Source organism: Crocodylus siamensis, chromosome 7 (assembly GCF_052110815.1).
Source record: "Crocodylus siamensis isolate JL-2025a chromosome 7, ASM5211081v1, whole genome shotgun sequence".
NCBI lineage: Eukaryota > Metazoa > Chordata > Crocodylia > Crocodylidae > Crocodylus > Crocodylus siamensis.
Genome location: NC_143401.1, coordinates 4,571,679 through 4,587,254, shown reverse-complemented (window position 1 = coordinate 4,587,254; position 15,576 = coordinate 4,571,679). Strand labels below are relative to the sequence as shown.

Sequence of the window (15,576 nt, the reverse complement as noted above, 5' to 3'; positions counted from 1 at the left end):
CCCGGCCCGGCCCGCCCCATCCCGGCCGGGGGGAGGCGCCCGCCGGCCGCGGCCGCGCACCGCCCCGCAGCCGGGCGATGGGGGCGCAGGGGGTGCTCGTCGCCATAGCAACGGGGGTGGAAGGCATGCTGCGGAGGGGACGCGGGTGTTGCCGCGGCAACGGGGCAGCAGGAGGGAGGCGGTTGCCACGGAGACGCCCCCCCCCGGCAACGGGGAGAGCTGGGGAGTGGGAGACTGTTCCCTTAGCAACAGGGAGAAAGGGATGGGGAGGCTGTTGCCAAGGGGACCACGGGAGGAGGCTGTCCCCACGGCAACAGAAGGGTTTCCGCGACTGCTCCCCCAGCAACCAACCCGAGCAGGGAAGGGGGGAATGGCTCTTCCCCTAGCAACAGACATCTTTTGCCATAGCAACAGGGAGAGGTAGGATCCCCCCCAAAGCCAGCATGGGGCAGGAGAGCTGTCATTGGAGGAGCCACGATTACAGCCGGGCTTGCAAAACTGTCATACAAATGTACCGACCCCGGCGCGAGGCCGAGGGGAGCGATGCCAGGCTGCCGGTGACTCGCCCGCAGGCCAGGCCCCCCGCGCGTGGATTTCTGCACAGGCGAAACGATGGTCCCAGAGCAGGGCAGGATGGGAGGATTAAAACAGGCCTGGCAGCCTGGCTCGTGAAAGGCTGGGTACAAACGGCACAGCCGTCGTGGGAAAGGCGGCAGGCTTTTGTCTGAAAAAATAGGTTTTGCTGCCATTGTTAGGGCTAACCCCTGCAAACCCGCGTACTGACAACCAGAACGGGGAAACCGGTCGTCTCCATTTCTCCGCCCCGTGAATTCGGCAATTTGTTGCAATGCAGTCGGTTGCTGCAGTTCCCCTCTGCAGCCCCTTTGGCCCCAGGGATCCTTAAAGGTAGTAACAGAAGGGAGAAGTTAAAAGGATAAGAAAGCCTGAGTCGTGAAAGCTACAGAAGATAGGCCAAAAAAAAAAAAATCAAGGGCAGGCGTGATGCCCACATCAGTTTTAACATCAGTTTTGAAAGCAATTTGATTCCAAACTGCTTGTGATCCACGCTGGGCCCTGCCAGACAAATAACAGAGTTTGTTTTAAAGGGCCTTTAAGCTACCTTTATTGTTAAGCAGCTTTCCCCTTTCCTGAAAGGGAGAAGAAAAGCATGACCCCTGTCAAGCTCCTTTATCAGCACAAAACACCAACCTTATAAAACCATCCTGGGATCTTTAACATATGCTCAGAATAATCATGACAGCTTTTGTTTGGGGGAGAGCTTATCTGTCGTACAGGGCATGTTGTCTGTGCTGGGTAGTTCATCCTGCTGTATTTTAACTCCTGGCTCCAGCTAGTGTGTTCCCACACCCTATCACACCATTAGCCATCCCCTCCAAGCAGGTTTCAATTTGACATCTGAGCATTTTCCAGAAACCTAATGTACTCTCAGATTTCTCCCTTGCCAGAGGTAGCTTAGCTATTCTCTTTCTAAGCGGGCACGTTTATCAAGCCATAATAGCACGGCGTCTCGTGCTTTCCTAGATGGTTTTTTGCACTGTGGCTTGAAAGCAAACCCACCTGCCAGTTCTGATACCTTTCAGTGTCAGCTAACTGCTCCAGTCCTACATCTCTGCAGCCCACAGCAGTCACACACGGAGATGCTCTCTTCCTAACCTGCTATCCCACATCCGCCACCATAAACTGAACAGAGAAAAGGGGGTTTCCAAAGGCATCTGAGCGACCTGACAACACAAATCCCACGGCTTTTCTGTGGGATTTCAGCTAAATCACTGCAGTACTTCAAAAATAAATAACCCTCATTTGTCTTTCCCTTGCCATCCTTTGAGAAATGTATTATATGCCAGCAACAGAAGACTGAGAGGGGCCAGCACCACTGCACACGAGTACTTCTATTGCTCCTTCTGAATGCTCTTATACAAAAGTAAGGGAAGTTGAGGTTGGATATTAGGAATAACTCTCTCTTCAGGAGGGTGGTGAAGCACCAGAGAGGTGGTGGGATTCTCCATCCCTGGAGGTTTTCAAAACCCACCTAAACAAAGCCATGGCTGGGATGATGTAGCTGGGGCTGGTCCTGCTTTGAGCAGGGGGTTGGACTAGGTGCGACCTCCTGAGGTCCCTTCCACCCTCATTTTCTACGATTCCATGGGAATACATCCAGGAGTCTTGCACTTATTTAGATGCTTTATCATCGTTTCAAAGCCAGCATTGTCTATAGGTGTCAGAGCATGGGACTGGGCATCAGCACATCTGGGTCCAATTTCTACTTTGCTGTGAGACCCTCAGCCAGTCACCAGCTCTCTGCCTCCGAGACGGCAGGATTAAAGGCAACACTTTTCTACCTCTCAGCAGTGCTGGGAAAGCTTAACTGTAATGACTGGAAAAAGCTTTGACATCATGTGATGCAACACACACAGGGCAAGGGGGAGCCATTGCTGGGGCTGAAGGGAACACGCCGCATCGTAAGCTCCTTGCTGAATGGTGCTTAGAGATATTTTTTCAACCCGTTGACTAAACCTGCCTTGAAATAGCCCGCTAGCCCTATGCTATGCTTTGTCTGAGCGGTAACACAATGCCTCACTCCTGCACGCCATTGCACTTAGTACATGATGCATTTGCCTCAAGTTCCATTTAAAACCAAGTGCTTCCAATGGAAGTCAGGGGGAAATTATATATAATTTCATCCCCTCTGCATGCAGGGGGCTAGGGAATTCCCTAGTGACCTCTAAAGCAAGCAGTTTCATTCCCCTGATCTCAGTTTCCCTCTAGAGTTACTGACAATTCATCATCATATTCATCTCGATGACCTCCTGGGGCAGTGAATTCCACATGCTGACTGTTCTGTGGCACCATTAGGAGAGTTTAAAATTACAGTGAGGCTCTCAGCAAAGAGGAACCCAGCTTTCTGCCCCTCCTCCAGAAGCCACTTAAAAGAAAACGATCCAGGTGATCTCTTTCCCAGGACCCGCCGCCGTGACTGGTCCATGTCTGAAGCCAGCACCGAGGGGCACGGAGGCTTGGCATTGCCTGGAGCAATACACCCGACTGCTTGCGGGAAGCGCAGCACCCTTGGAGTCAGCCCTCCTCGCCCATTCTCCACCCCAGGGCTTTTTCAGGCTCTGATCGTTCGCTGGGCTTGGATCAGTCTGATAAATGCCACCGGCGACTGCAATGCGATAGGATCCCTCTGGAATAGGGCTGGTGTCAGGGCCGTGCCTTTGAATCTGCCTCTCGAGAGCTGAATGGCAAAGCCCTGGGCCCCAGCTCCTCTCAAGACAAGGCCTCGCAGTAGGGAGATGAAGACCTTTCTCCAGCAGCAAGAGGCGAGAGTGCTTCCCCTTTGACCAAGAGCAGGCACCCTCAGCTTTGCTACCGGCTCAGCTCGCCTCCTCCTGTAGCGCCGAGCCAGCTGGATCCCTTCCCTCCCTCGGCCCACGGGCCACTCGAAAAGCAGCGAGCAAGCCACCGCACGGTGCCCTGGTAGGCAAGCCAGCAGCCGCCCCCCTGGCAACAGATGCCCACATCCCCGCGACATGGAAAAAGCCAACCCAGTCTGTCTTTGTACCTTATTTATTCATGAAGTGTGAGGTAACGAAGAAAGTGCTAAATCCGACCACAGTGTTAACTCTAACGCTTCTCAGTAGGTCAGTTGGGAGCCGGGCAGCCGTCCGCCACTGCTGCGGCCCTACATGCTTCAGCCGCGGAGCGGACCCCAAGGACAGCCTCTTGTCCTCTCCCCCTGGCTCTTAAACCTCGTGCCCAGGCAAGAGTTTGCTCAGCCCCTTCTCATGAGCAAAGGGCTTCATCTGGGATCTTAAACACCTCCCTTAAGTATTGGGTTTTGGTTTTTTTGGGAGAGAGAAGGAGTGATACTTGAAGGCTGAAAAATGCAGGGAGTTTCTCCCCTCCACTCTTTCAGTGAAGAGGAAAAACCCTTGCACTTGTTAACTGTGTTGTGTAAAGAGCCAGGACCCAGACACAGCGAGCTCCAAAGGGCAAGCAGAACGGCCCATCCTCCATGATGTCCCCAAAAGTGCAGCAAGAATGACGACCCACGCCCCCCGACAGAAGGGAACCACCCCACCCACCCCAGAACAAAGGCTTATATTAAAAAAAAAAAAAAAAAAAAAAAAAGAGAGAGACAAATCTTTAACAATACTTCTCCCAAAAGTGGTACAAAAATACAGTATAAAAATGTCTTCCAGTATAAGACTCAGGCAGTTACAGCAGCAGGATCTAGAACACAAAAAAAAAAAAAAATCCCAAACAAGCTACTGTGTAAAGTGGTAAGAAAGTGAGGTATAGTCCATCCAAGCTGGTCTCGGGGCTTCTCCAGTGTTGGGAGCTCAACTCTCCCTCTGGGGAGGGACGAGAGGATATTTAAGAACAACCCTGGACTAAAAGCATTCCCCATCTGTCACCATGTAAAGACAGAGATGGACCCAAACCAAGGCACTGGATCGGAGTGCCCCTCAGATTCAGGATCCAAGTACCCTGATGTAGGGATTAGGCTTGGCAGGACCCAGTAGGAACATGGCCTTGGTTGCCAACGATGCCGAAGAGGATACTGGGCACTGTGGGCCATGGCTGGATAGTTGGCGACAGCTCACGGGAAGAGAGGCAGGGCAGTCAAATGGAAGGAGACGGTCCATGGACTGGGCTAAAATCGGGACCCGCGTATCTGCTACCCAGCTCCGCCAGCCAAGTAGGCGCGGGAGAGCGAGAAGGTGAGTCCGTCCTGCCGGCTGGATTCTTGCAGGAACGGGTCACGCTCCAGCCACCTCGCGGTGGGGGGCCTGAAGTTTCGAGAAGGAGCCTCTGTTCTCAAGTGCCCGCGTTGGGGTAGCTGAGGCCTGATGTTCAGAGGGGCTGAAGCAGCCCGTGGACTCCCACCAGGGGCTGGGAACCTCTAGGAGTCTGGACACAGGAGCCTCAAGATGGGCACCCCAAAAACTACACGGCCCGTTTCAGGGTTGTACAAGCTCCAGAACCTGCCACATCCAGCGACAACAAGCCCAGCATCCCCCAAGGCAGAGCCCTGGCCCGGCTCCACAGCTAGCAACCCCCCGCTCTGTTCTGGGGGGAGCCCGAGACCACGCTCGGACGAGGGGGATGTAGGGGAGGGAACCCGTCCTTCCAGCATCCTAGAATGCCAGCCATATTTGTGCACCGGCTGCAGTGCATTCTGGGATCTGTAGTTCAGGAGGTTCCCGATAACCCCAAAAAACAAAGATGTGCAAAATCGGTATTGGACACAAGGCGTCAAGTCTTTTTGGTAGCTAGTGCCCCTCGAGCTGGGAGATGCGCTTCAGCAGCTGCTGCTGCCTCGCTTTCAGCTGCCTCTTCTCTGCGGCCAGCCTCCGCTCGGCGCTCACCAGCGACTGCAGGTACTCCGAGGCCTTGCTCAGGATCACCACTTTGGGGGTCTTGGGACAGTTCGCCAGCCCGGGGACCTGGTCCCTCAGGGCCAGGAAGCGCGAGCGGAGATCGTTGCGCCTCTTCCGTTCCAAGTAGTTATGGTTTTTCCGCTTGGCCATGTCCTCGCTGTCAGAGTTCGGGGCGCTGCCGCTGGTTTTCAGCAGGCAGGGCTCAGGCGACGAGCTCTCCGCGGCTTCCTCCGGGGAGCTCGCAGGCTCTACCTTGATGTCCTTCTCCGCCTCCTCCTGGGAGCAGGGGTCTGGCGGGGAGCGGGCGGCGTAGTTGTGCTGCTGCTGATGGATGGAGATGTGGAAGTGTTTCATGCAGGGGTCCAGGGGGTCTGCCCGCACGGTGATGGTGACTGGCTTCCTCAGGCTGAGCGACTGCCTCTTCTCCACCGTCACCACGTCGATCTCTTCCCCTTCTGTCCAAAACAGACACAAGCAAAACCACCTGTCACTTGGGCACCGCTTCCCCATGCCTCCCAGCCAGCCTCTGCCTTGCACTCTTAGAGCAGCACAACCAAGCGCCCCCAACACAGCCGTCACATGCTGTCGGTATAAGGACCTCCAGGCCCTCCGTGTGTCCGGCCACCCAGATGGCTCAGATCTGTCCGTCATGCACCTATCCCAAGGCATCACACAGCCCAATTCTGCAGCAGCACGAGGGACTAGATGATTTCAATAGCTTTCTCCCCACATCAACTAATCCCAGTCATAGGAATGAGATTTCTCTCCATTGCTTTCATGTTCCTGTGTCCCTGGAATGGGAGGGAGGGGGATTTACTGAGATTTCCCTTACCCGCCCTGGGCAACTCCTTAAGAACAAAGGACCCACAGGCACGACATTCCTGCACCCCCTGCCCCCACAGAAAGGCGGGGAACAAGAGTGGCCTGGGACAGGGTTCAGCCATAAAGCTCTTCCCCCGTCGGCCCTTTTATGGCCTATTGGAATTGTAAATGAGGGATCTGTGGGCAGAGCTGCCCTTTGTTCCTGCTCACTGCAGCCTCCCACTTCAGTGACTTGTTACTTTTTACAAGTTATAAATCCTATTCATGCCCCCACCCTGGTATTCTCCACTCCCCATTCAGCTACAGATTGCCAGAGACAGAGAAGGGGGACAGCCCTCCTGTCACTCCCAGTGGGGGAGGGAGGAGAGAAAGGGGTCCCTTTAAAGGCATTTGGCCATCAGGTTCAATGAACCTCAAAGCCATCCAGCCATTTTACAGCCCTGCTCCCCCCTCACCACCAACCCCTTCAACAAGTTCAGTCTGAAAGCAAAAGTCTTGAGGGAAAAAGGTTATCGCAGCTGTGCACAAAGAGGAACCCACCGAACTCTTGAAAACCCCGTTCCAGCTGGAGCGGCAGCTATTCTGCTTTCACAACCAGACACTTCCCACAGCCGCTCGCCCTTTAATCAGCAGGTTATAACACCCAGCAGAAAGCCGAAATGCTGTGAGCTATGCTCTTCTAACACCGTTTTGCTCAAGGGACCCCTTTTTGCCCAATAAGACCTGCCTTAGTAAAGGATTTTGAACCCTTTCCGTTTGAGGGGCTTGGAGACACTGCAGCCCAGAGCCATGCCCAGCTTCAGACTCGCAAACAGTACGAGACCACGCTGGCGGGCAGGGAAGCTGGCTTGTTCCCTACGCTTTGGGATTGCTTGGCAAGCTGCTACATAAAGTCAAACTGTGACAGAGCAGAACAGAGGACCCAGGTCTCTCGAGTTAGCTTCCCATCCCGGACACCGTCTCCCATGGGCCCTTACGACCAGAAGTTAGGCTTCCCAGCTCATGCGCTATTTGGTCCATTGATCCCCACCGTTTCTTGGCTCCAGCCTCTCTTCAAAATCTTCAGCTCAGGACTAGGTCTGGTTGTTTTTGTTCACACCCCGTTCCTTCCCCGTCGTTCCTCCCCCCCTCAGCTGCTGGCTCCAAGCCATTTCCTGGTCGCTTTGCATCCTGCAATTTTCATGCTCTTTCTTTTGTCACAAACTTCCATTGTGCGGACAATAGTATCATTTCCTCATTAATAAAAGTCGGGCTGGCTGGGCCCCTCCTCCCAGGCAGGTTGCCATTGGCCGCTTTGGCAGTGTTTGGAATGTTGTTGTAGCCGATTTCTCCAGCCCTCATTGGCCGAGGTGGCCATCAGTCACCGAGGCCCCCTTCTTATTGTTTGCAATCTGTTGCTTTTTGTTCTGGGACCATGTGGCCAGCACGGTCCACTCCACCGGAGCCCCGGCTTCAGAGCAGGTAAAGCGCAGGTCAGCAAAGCAGCCAGATTAGGAGATGCGATCAACACACGTCTCCCCGCTGCTAATGGAGATTAAACATTGGAGGGCCTGAGCCCTGCTTATAGCTCCTGGGTCTCTTAATGGAATTAAACCTCAGCCCTAAAAGGTACCTGTGTCCAACCACACTCATCCCTACAATGAGTCATAAGCAACAGTTACTCATCACTGACTCATCTCAACGAGGCTCATTAATAAGGTCGGGGTGGGGGTGGGGGTGAGTGTGAGCACTTTCACCAACAACTCTTGCTGTTCAGGGGATGGGAATTCAAATCCCGTCTGGAATTTAGGTGCATTGGGAACAGGCACGGCCGCAGCCTTGCTGGGTTTCCTTCTAAGTGAGGCGGTTTGGGATGATTTGAGAGAGGTGAGACGGGGGACGGTGTCTGCAATGCAGGGACTACTTGAAGTGCAGGTTTTAAGAATTAAAAATGCCACATCTTAACTCCCCCCCCACCCCAGAGTTCAGGCTCGGATTTGCTCTTCCCGGGGTGGAAATATTTCTGCTCAGCACAGCGAGACACCGCTCTGCTCAAATCACTGTCAACCGCCTTCACGTCAGTGTATCAGGCGTGTAGCAGCCTGGCTGTTGCAAGGCAGGGGAGGCACCATCTCTTTGCAGACGGAGCCCACTTAATAAATCTTAGCTGCCTAACTCGGGAGTTTCCACCCCACCCCAACAGGGGAGGCCCCCCGAACAACTGCCTGTCACCTGCAGGGCCCAGAGGCCCTTTTGTCCTGGCCGTGGATGCTCCTCGGCCAGCCCCCAGCTGCAGATCAGAGGGAGCTGGTCCGATCAGCTGGGGGGGGGGGGGGGCATGGAGGCAAAGCAAAACAGAGCAGAAACATGGCTGCATTTGAAGGCTCTGGGCAGGGATCGGAGGTGTCAACTTCCCTTCCCGCAGAGGCAAGGAGCCCCGTCTGCCTGCGGGGAAAGAGGGGGATTGGAGGTGGGGGGGGATATCTGGGTCTCAGAGCTGCCCTGCATCCTCCGCAGAGATCCCCCACCGTCCCACCTCGCCTCCCCTTTGTTCCGGCTCCTGGCACTACAGCCAGCCCCGCACCACAACAAAAGGCAGCTGCTTCCGGGGGACCACATCCCAGCACCAGGCGTGGGTGATCCCGCACGGCCCCCCGGCTTCCCCAGGCGATGCCCCAGGGCCGGGCGTGCGGGCAGATCCCTTACCCGAGTCGCTCTGGCTCTCCGATCCCGAGGAGGCGGGGATCTTGCTCTCGGCCAGGGGGCAAGGGAAGACGGCGGCGGGGTCCACGCACTCCGTGGCGGCGTGGCCGAAGCCCAGGTCCTGGGCGAAGGAGGGCTTGTGCGGGGCGAGCCTGGGCACCCCGGGCACAGAAAGTTTCTCGCTCCTGGCTTTCTCCAGCCGCTCGCGGGCCGAGAAGCCGCTCCACATGCAGTCCTGCAGGACGAAGGCGCTCAGGTTGGCGAAGATCTCGCCGGGCTCTTCCCCGGCCAGGCAGCAGCCGGGCAGCCAGTCCCCTCGCTCCCCCGCCGCGCCTGAGCAACAGGCTTTGTCCGCCGGGCCGCAGGCGGGCGACGTGGGGGGCGTGGGCACCAGCTCGAACTTCTTCCAGATGTCCTCGCTGGGCGCCGTGGAGCGGTAGAAGTCCTCCTCCGAGTCGTGGTCGTAGTAGTAGTGGTGGTAGGAGTCGAGCTCCATCTCCGGGCAGGGGACGGGGACCTGCGGGTCCCAAGGGACAGCGTCAGCGGCCGCCACCAGCACCCCTGGACCCCCCGCCCCATCGGCTCTGCTCCTGCCCCGCCCCCGCCCCGCCCGCGCCCCCCGGCGCAGCCCCCCGGGCCGGGGCCCCGGCGTCACCTCCCGCCGCGCGCGCGCCCGCCCGGCCCGGCCGCATTGTTCCTCCACCCCCTTATATCGCGCCCCGAGCCGCGGGCCCGCCCGCGCCAGGCCGCGCGCCAATCCGCGCGCGCCGGATTTGCATACAGGGCGGGAAGCCCACCCCCGCGGGGGCCGGGCGGCGCGCGGGGGGCAGCGGGCGCCGCTGAGCCCGTGGGTGGAGACCCCGAGCCCTGCCGCTGCCCCGGGCAGGGGAGGGGCCCAGGCCGCCCGGGGGCCGGGCTGCGGCCCCTGAGCGCGCGCTACCGGTGCCCGCAGCATCCTGCTGGCTCCCGGAGCACCGCTGTCTCCAGCCCCCAGCTTCCCATGTCTTCTGGCACTGACCCCCTCCTGCTGGGTGCGTTCCCCACCCGCACCGGCTGGCCTGGTCCTTACGGCGGGCGGTTCAGTGACCCCGCGTCCTTGCACTCCTCCTGCCTTCGTGTTGCTGCTGCCCGATGTCCCTTACCCACGCTCTGTAGACCGCGGTATCTCGCCATCTCCGCACCGAGTGGATTAAATTCTTCTGACGGGCATGCCAGTCTCTGGCCTGTTCCGAGTACAGATGGCTGCATTCACCTGGTAGGCATGGGATCTAGATCTAGGTCTTGGCCAGGGGTTGCAGGTGGTGTGGCACATCTTCACATGCAATGCAACACACTTTTCTCCAATTAAAGAGAAACTAGAAGCTTTACTACTATAGTAGGGGGCTAGCACTACATTGTTCCATTTAAGATAAAAGCAAAAAAAAAAAAAGACTATTATAATGTTGTGAAGGAGGCTAATGGCATACTGAGCTGCCTTAGTAGGAGTGTTGCCAGCAGATTTGAGGGAAGTGATTACTCCCTTCTATATGGCACTGGTGAGGCCACTGGAGTACTGTGTCCCACTTCTGAAGTCCCCACTACAGAAAGGGTGTGCACAGGTTGGAGACAGTCTGGCCCAGGGCAAAGAAAATGGTTCAGGGGCTGGGGCATGTGACTTGAGAGAGGGGGAGGGAGCTAGGCTTATTTAGTCTGGAGAAGAGAAGACTGACGGGACACTTAACAGCAGCCTTCAACTCCCTGCAGGGGGTCCAAAGAGGATGGAGCTGGACTGGTCTCAGCGGTGGCAGATGCTACAACTTGAGCCCGTTGCTCCTTGTTCTGTCAAAGGCAGCTGAGGCTGGATATGAAGAAAAACTCACTCACTAGGAAGGTACTAAAGCAGTGGAATGGGTTACCCCGAGAGGTGGGCGACTCTCCATCCTTGGAGGTTAAGACCCAGATGAACAAAGCCTTGGCTGGGATGATGTAGTTGGGGCTGGTCCTGCTTGGAGCAGGGGTTGGACTCAGTGTGACCCGAGGTCTCTCCCAACCCTCATTTCCTCAGATTTTATAACTGTACATTCATTTGCTAGAGTACAAATAAAGTTTTTAAAAAAAAAAAGCACAGCAGACTAGGCAAAAAAAAAGTAGTCACTAGTGCTGTAGTCATTATAGTTAAAAGGTACAGCTCTTATTCAGATTCATGAAACAAAATCTAGCTTTCTTGAGCATCTTGACAATGCCTCCAATATTTTCCTGTCCATCATTTCTATACCCAAGTTAATAGGAAAACACCCAAGGTAAGGTTTTCAGCTAGAGCTCAAAAGAATCTGCATGGCTGAGAAACAGAAGACAGACATTACCAGAAATGGCAAACAGACAGCAAGATTGCAACAGAAAGAATTGTTTGAATAGTGAAACATCAAGACCGTTATAAAGGAGAAAGGGCTGTTAACATCTACAGAGTGGAGAGAGATTATCAGGAATTGGAGAGATGATGGAAGTCAATTGACTGCTTGTATAGACGTGCTGCTGCCACCACTCCTTGGCAGCTAGCTTTAAAGCAGGGGTGGGCAAAATGCGGTGCGGCCCGCCAGGCTATTCTATCTGGCCCATGGCGCCCCTAAAAAAAAGTTAGAAAATCAATATTTATCTGCCCCCGGCTGCCACGCAGCCCTCGATGGTTTGCCAAAACTCAGTAAGTGGCCCTCCACCCAAAATAATTGCCCGCCCCTGCTTTAAAGCCTGGGTAGAACAGGAATTGAAATGGGATCCACTGCACCCCTCCTGGATCCACCCCATATGTAGGTAAACCAACCCCTCCCGCTGGGGGTTTGACTCGGCTCCATAAACCTATGAGAAAGTTTGCAAAAAAAAACTTAGCAATGTTTCATTACCTCTACGCCTTGTACATCAATTCTTAGCACAGCTTTGGTCCAAGGTACTCATTAGAGAGGCGAGGGAATCCCCATCACGGAAGCAGGTGAAACAATGGTTTCTCTGGGATAGTTTGGAGAGCAATGATCCTGCCCTAGGCAAGAGGCTGGACCGGGAATCAAAGGGCAGGGATAAGTGCACCCCCCTCCCCGGATCCGCCCTTGGATATATCTTAGCCTGGAATAAACTACCAAGAAAGACATGAGTCACCACTGAATATTGGTTACAGACAGCAACCAGTGAAGAGGTTTATAAAGCATTTAGTCGTTTTAAACACCAGCAGGGCCTCTGGCCTGACACACATAAATGAAAACCCCAACACACGCAATTACAGCAGCTGGAAGCAAAAGAATTATTCTTTCATCCAGTTTGCTCCCATGAATATAATAATGGACCTTGCAAAAAACCCAAGCGGTTTCCTCCATGGGGATGTATGGCGCTCTACACATTTTTGCCGCACAGGAGTCAAAGATGGTTTTAAAGTCACTCACTGAGTCGGATCCGTCACTTATACTCTTCCCTGCTCCTCCCAAATTATTTTTGGGAATAAACAGGTCAGGCTTCCCACACAGGGCTAGAGAGCTGTGCCACCGTCTGGTGACAGCTCACATTGCACCCGCCTGCCGCTGAAGTTCACAGGATAATACACCCTGGTTACCCACCTGCTTTGACAGGCAGTGAATGTTACCAAACCTTTATTCCAAATTCAATCCAAATGTCAGGTTAGGACAGACTGGAAAGTCCCTTGCATTCACTTAAGATATGACCACAAGAAGAGAAAAAAAAAAAAAGAAATGGTACTTCCTCAAAGCAGCAAGCAGCATTTCTGTTCAACACAAACTGTAATGTTTTTCTTCCCTTAGGACTCCCAAAGCACATGTAGATGATACAAACCCACCTCTGGCAGCCACACACCTTTGGCACACGATGGCCAGTTGAAGGCCTAACACACACCAGCACTAGAAAGGAAAAGTTTGGGTTAATACTTGGAGACAGGCTTACCTCCATGAAAGGGCTGGGAGACATTAAAACAGAGCTGGCAGCATTTGGAAAGCCAGGGTTTCATCCTGCCCATTAACCAACCATTTTCATTTATAAAATGGGGTTAAACAAAAATCCATCATTCTGCCTGCTACCGAGTGTCTATCCCAGACACGCAGAAGGGGATTTTGTGCCTGAAAGTTGCTCTAACATCTTCCCCAACTACACAATTGGTCCAATAAAAGATATGACTGAACACACCTTGCTTCTCAGTCTCCATTAGCATACTCTCATCCTTGGGGTCTCCCCTGCTGGGCTCAGGCGGCCTCAGCCTTACCTGGCCTCTGCTCCCCATTGCCTCGGGGCTGGGGCCAGTGCACCCCTGGATGCTGCACCCTCTCTAGCACCAGGGTCCCCACACTACCATGGAGCCCCTACGAGGCCTCCTCCAACCCCTAATAGCCTCAGGAGGACTGGAAGAGGGCCAATGTGGTCCCTATCTTCAAAAAGGGAAAAAAAGAGGACCCGGGAAATTACAGGCCAGTTAGTCTGACCTCAATCCCGGGTAAGCTCTTTGAAAAAAATTCTCCTGGCACACATCCAGGAGGGCCTTGCGGGGGAATGCATGCTCGGGGCAACCAACATGGGTTCATCAGTGGCAGGTCTTGTCAGACCAACCTGGTGGCCTTTTACGATCAGGTCACCAAATCATTAGACGCAGGGGTTGCTGTGGATGTAGTCTTTCTGGACTTCCGGAAGGCTTTCGACACTGTCTCTCACCCTGTCCTCATCAAAAAGCTGGGAGACTGTGGTGTCGATGCCCACACAGTCAAATGGGTCGCCAACTGGTTGGAGGGCCGCACCCAGAGGGTGGTAGTGGATGGGTTCTTCTCGACCTGGAAGGACGTGGGCAGTGGGGGTCCGCAGGGCTCGGTCCTTGGGCCCGCACTGTTCAACATCTTCATCAGTGACTTGGATGAGGGGGTAGAAAGCACCCTGTTCAAGTTTGCTGATGACACTAAGATGTGGGGGGATGTGGGTGCACTAGAAGGGTGCAATAGGCTACAAGCTGACCTTGACAGGTTGCAACGGTGGGCGGATGAGAATAGGATGGGGTTTAACACTGATAAGTGCAAGGTGTTGCACATGGGGAGGAAGAACCGGCACCACACTTACAGGCTGGGGAACTCCCCTCTTGCCAGCACGGAGACGGAAAAGGATCTTGGAGTCGTCATTGACTCCACGATGAACATGGGCCGGCAGTGTGGGGAGGCAGTCAAGAAGGCCAACCGTACCCTGTCATGCATCCACAGATGCATCTCGAGCAGGTCCAGGGAGGTGATCCTCCCCCTCTATGCGGCACCGGTCAGGCCGCAGCTGGAGTACTGCGTCCAGTTCTGGGCGCCACACTTCAAGAGGGACGTGGACGATAGGGAAAGAGTCCAGAGGAGGGCCACTCGTATGATCAGGGGTCAGCAGGGCAGGCCTTATGAGGAGAGGCTACGGGACCTGAACCTGTTTAGCCTCCACAAGAGAAGGTTAAGGGGGGACCTTGTGGCCTGCTACAAACTGGTCAGGGGGGATCAGCAGGTATTGGGGGAGTCCCTGTTCCCCCGTGCGCTGCCAGGAGTGACCAGGAATAACGGTCACAAGCTGGCGGAGGGTAAGTTTAGATTAGATATTAGGAGGCGCTACTTCACAGTCAGGGCGGCTAGGGCCTGGAACCGGCTTCCAGGGGAAGTGGTGCAGGCTCCTAGCCTGGGGGTTTTTAAAAGGAAGTTAGATGAGCACCTTGCCGGGGTCATCTGACCCCAGTGCTCTTTCCTGCCAAGGCAGGGGGTCAGACTAGACGATCTACCTAGGTCCCTTCCGACTCTAGCTACTATGAAACTATGAAACTCACCCAGCCCTCCGGTGTAAACCACAGACACAAAGCATACAACATAGATTCTAGCCGCTTAGCTGTAACATCCTTCGAGCCACCTGACGAGTACACCATCTCTTCCCCCATAGCAGCCTGCTTGTGCGGGCCAGCTCCTCCTCTCTACTCACATAGGCAAAGCTCTCTCCCCCTTGGCAGCCTCAGACTTGTGGTTTATATATAGGCACCAGGCCCTGCCCCTTCTGGCCAGCTGACCAGGCAGGTGTAAATCCTTACCCTCGTTAACCGGTTGGCCCAGCAACCTGCACCTGGGTCCTTATCTCTGCTCTCACAGTAGCAGGCACCTTGGTGCCTGCTACAGGAGCATCACATTGCAAGTGCAAGCCTACCGAGGATGGCCAGCTCTCTGCGCCGCCTTTCATAGCATCTGAGGAAGTGAGCTGCTGCTCCCCAGAGCTAATAGACTCACTGAATCAGAGGTGCGTAAGGTGCACCCTCAGCCTGCCTTCTCCCGGAGGAAGATCATAACATTATTGTAAAGCAGGAAATTCATCCTCCCAGGTCTTCTCAACAGCAGCATTTTTCAATTAACCTCCCTGTGGGGCCAGGGCAACCGTGAGCACTAGGTTCATACCGCTTCTGAGGACCTTGCTCCTTGGAAATGAAGCCGATTTATACCGAACTTACAGCCCATACAAAGGGGAAAAGCAATCCTGAGCAGGCTCTTCAATCCAGCCAACCACAGAAAGCCAGAACCAATGGCTAGAAGCTGAAGGCAGATGGATTCAGGCTAGAAAGGAGGCACGCCGTTTTTAACTGAGGGAACAACCTGCCTTGCTGGGAGCGGTGGTGGATTCTCCATCAGTGGCAAGATCAGATCTTCTCCGC

The 15,576-nt window shown here is 54.7% G+C and overlaps 1 protein-coding gene across 1 annotated transcript; it reads right to left on the bottom strand.

Moving 5' to 3' along the window:
* Nucleotides 1–3,578: 3,578 nt before the first annotated feature.
* MYCL (MYCL proto-oncogene, bHLH transcription factor) lies at nt 3,579–9,761 on the bottom strand. Its single transcript, XM_090058209.1, has 3 exons — nt 9,565–9,761; nt 8,913–9,426; nt 3,579–5,860 (listed from the first exon to the last, which is right to left on the bottom strand). Exons 2-3 carry the CDS (start codon nt 9,403–9,405, stop codon nt 5,298–5,300), a joined length of 1,056 nt encoding a protein of 351 aa, XP_089914335.1. The 5' UTR covers nt 9,406–9,426; nt 9,565–9,761; the 3' UTR covers nt 3,579–5,297.
* Nucleotides 9,762–15,576: the final 5,815 nt, after the last annotated feature.

Excerpts from the sequence above, each read along its gene's own strand:
- MYCL (XM_090058209.1), bottom strand. The coding sequence starts at position 9,405 with ATGGAGCTCGACTCCTACCACCACTACTACTACGACCACGACTCGGAG. Across the intron at positions 5,861-8,912 it reads GGAGAGCCAGAGCGACTCGG|AAGGGGAAGAGATCGACGTG; the intron begins GTAAGGGATCTG and ends TGTTTTGGACAG.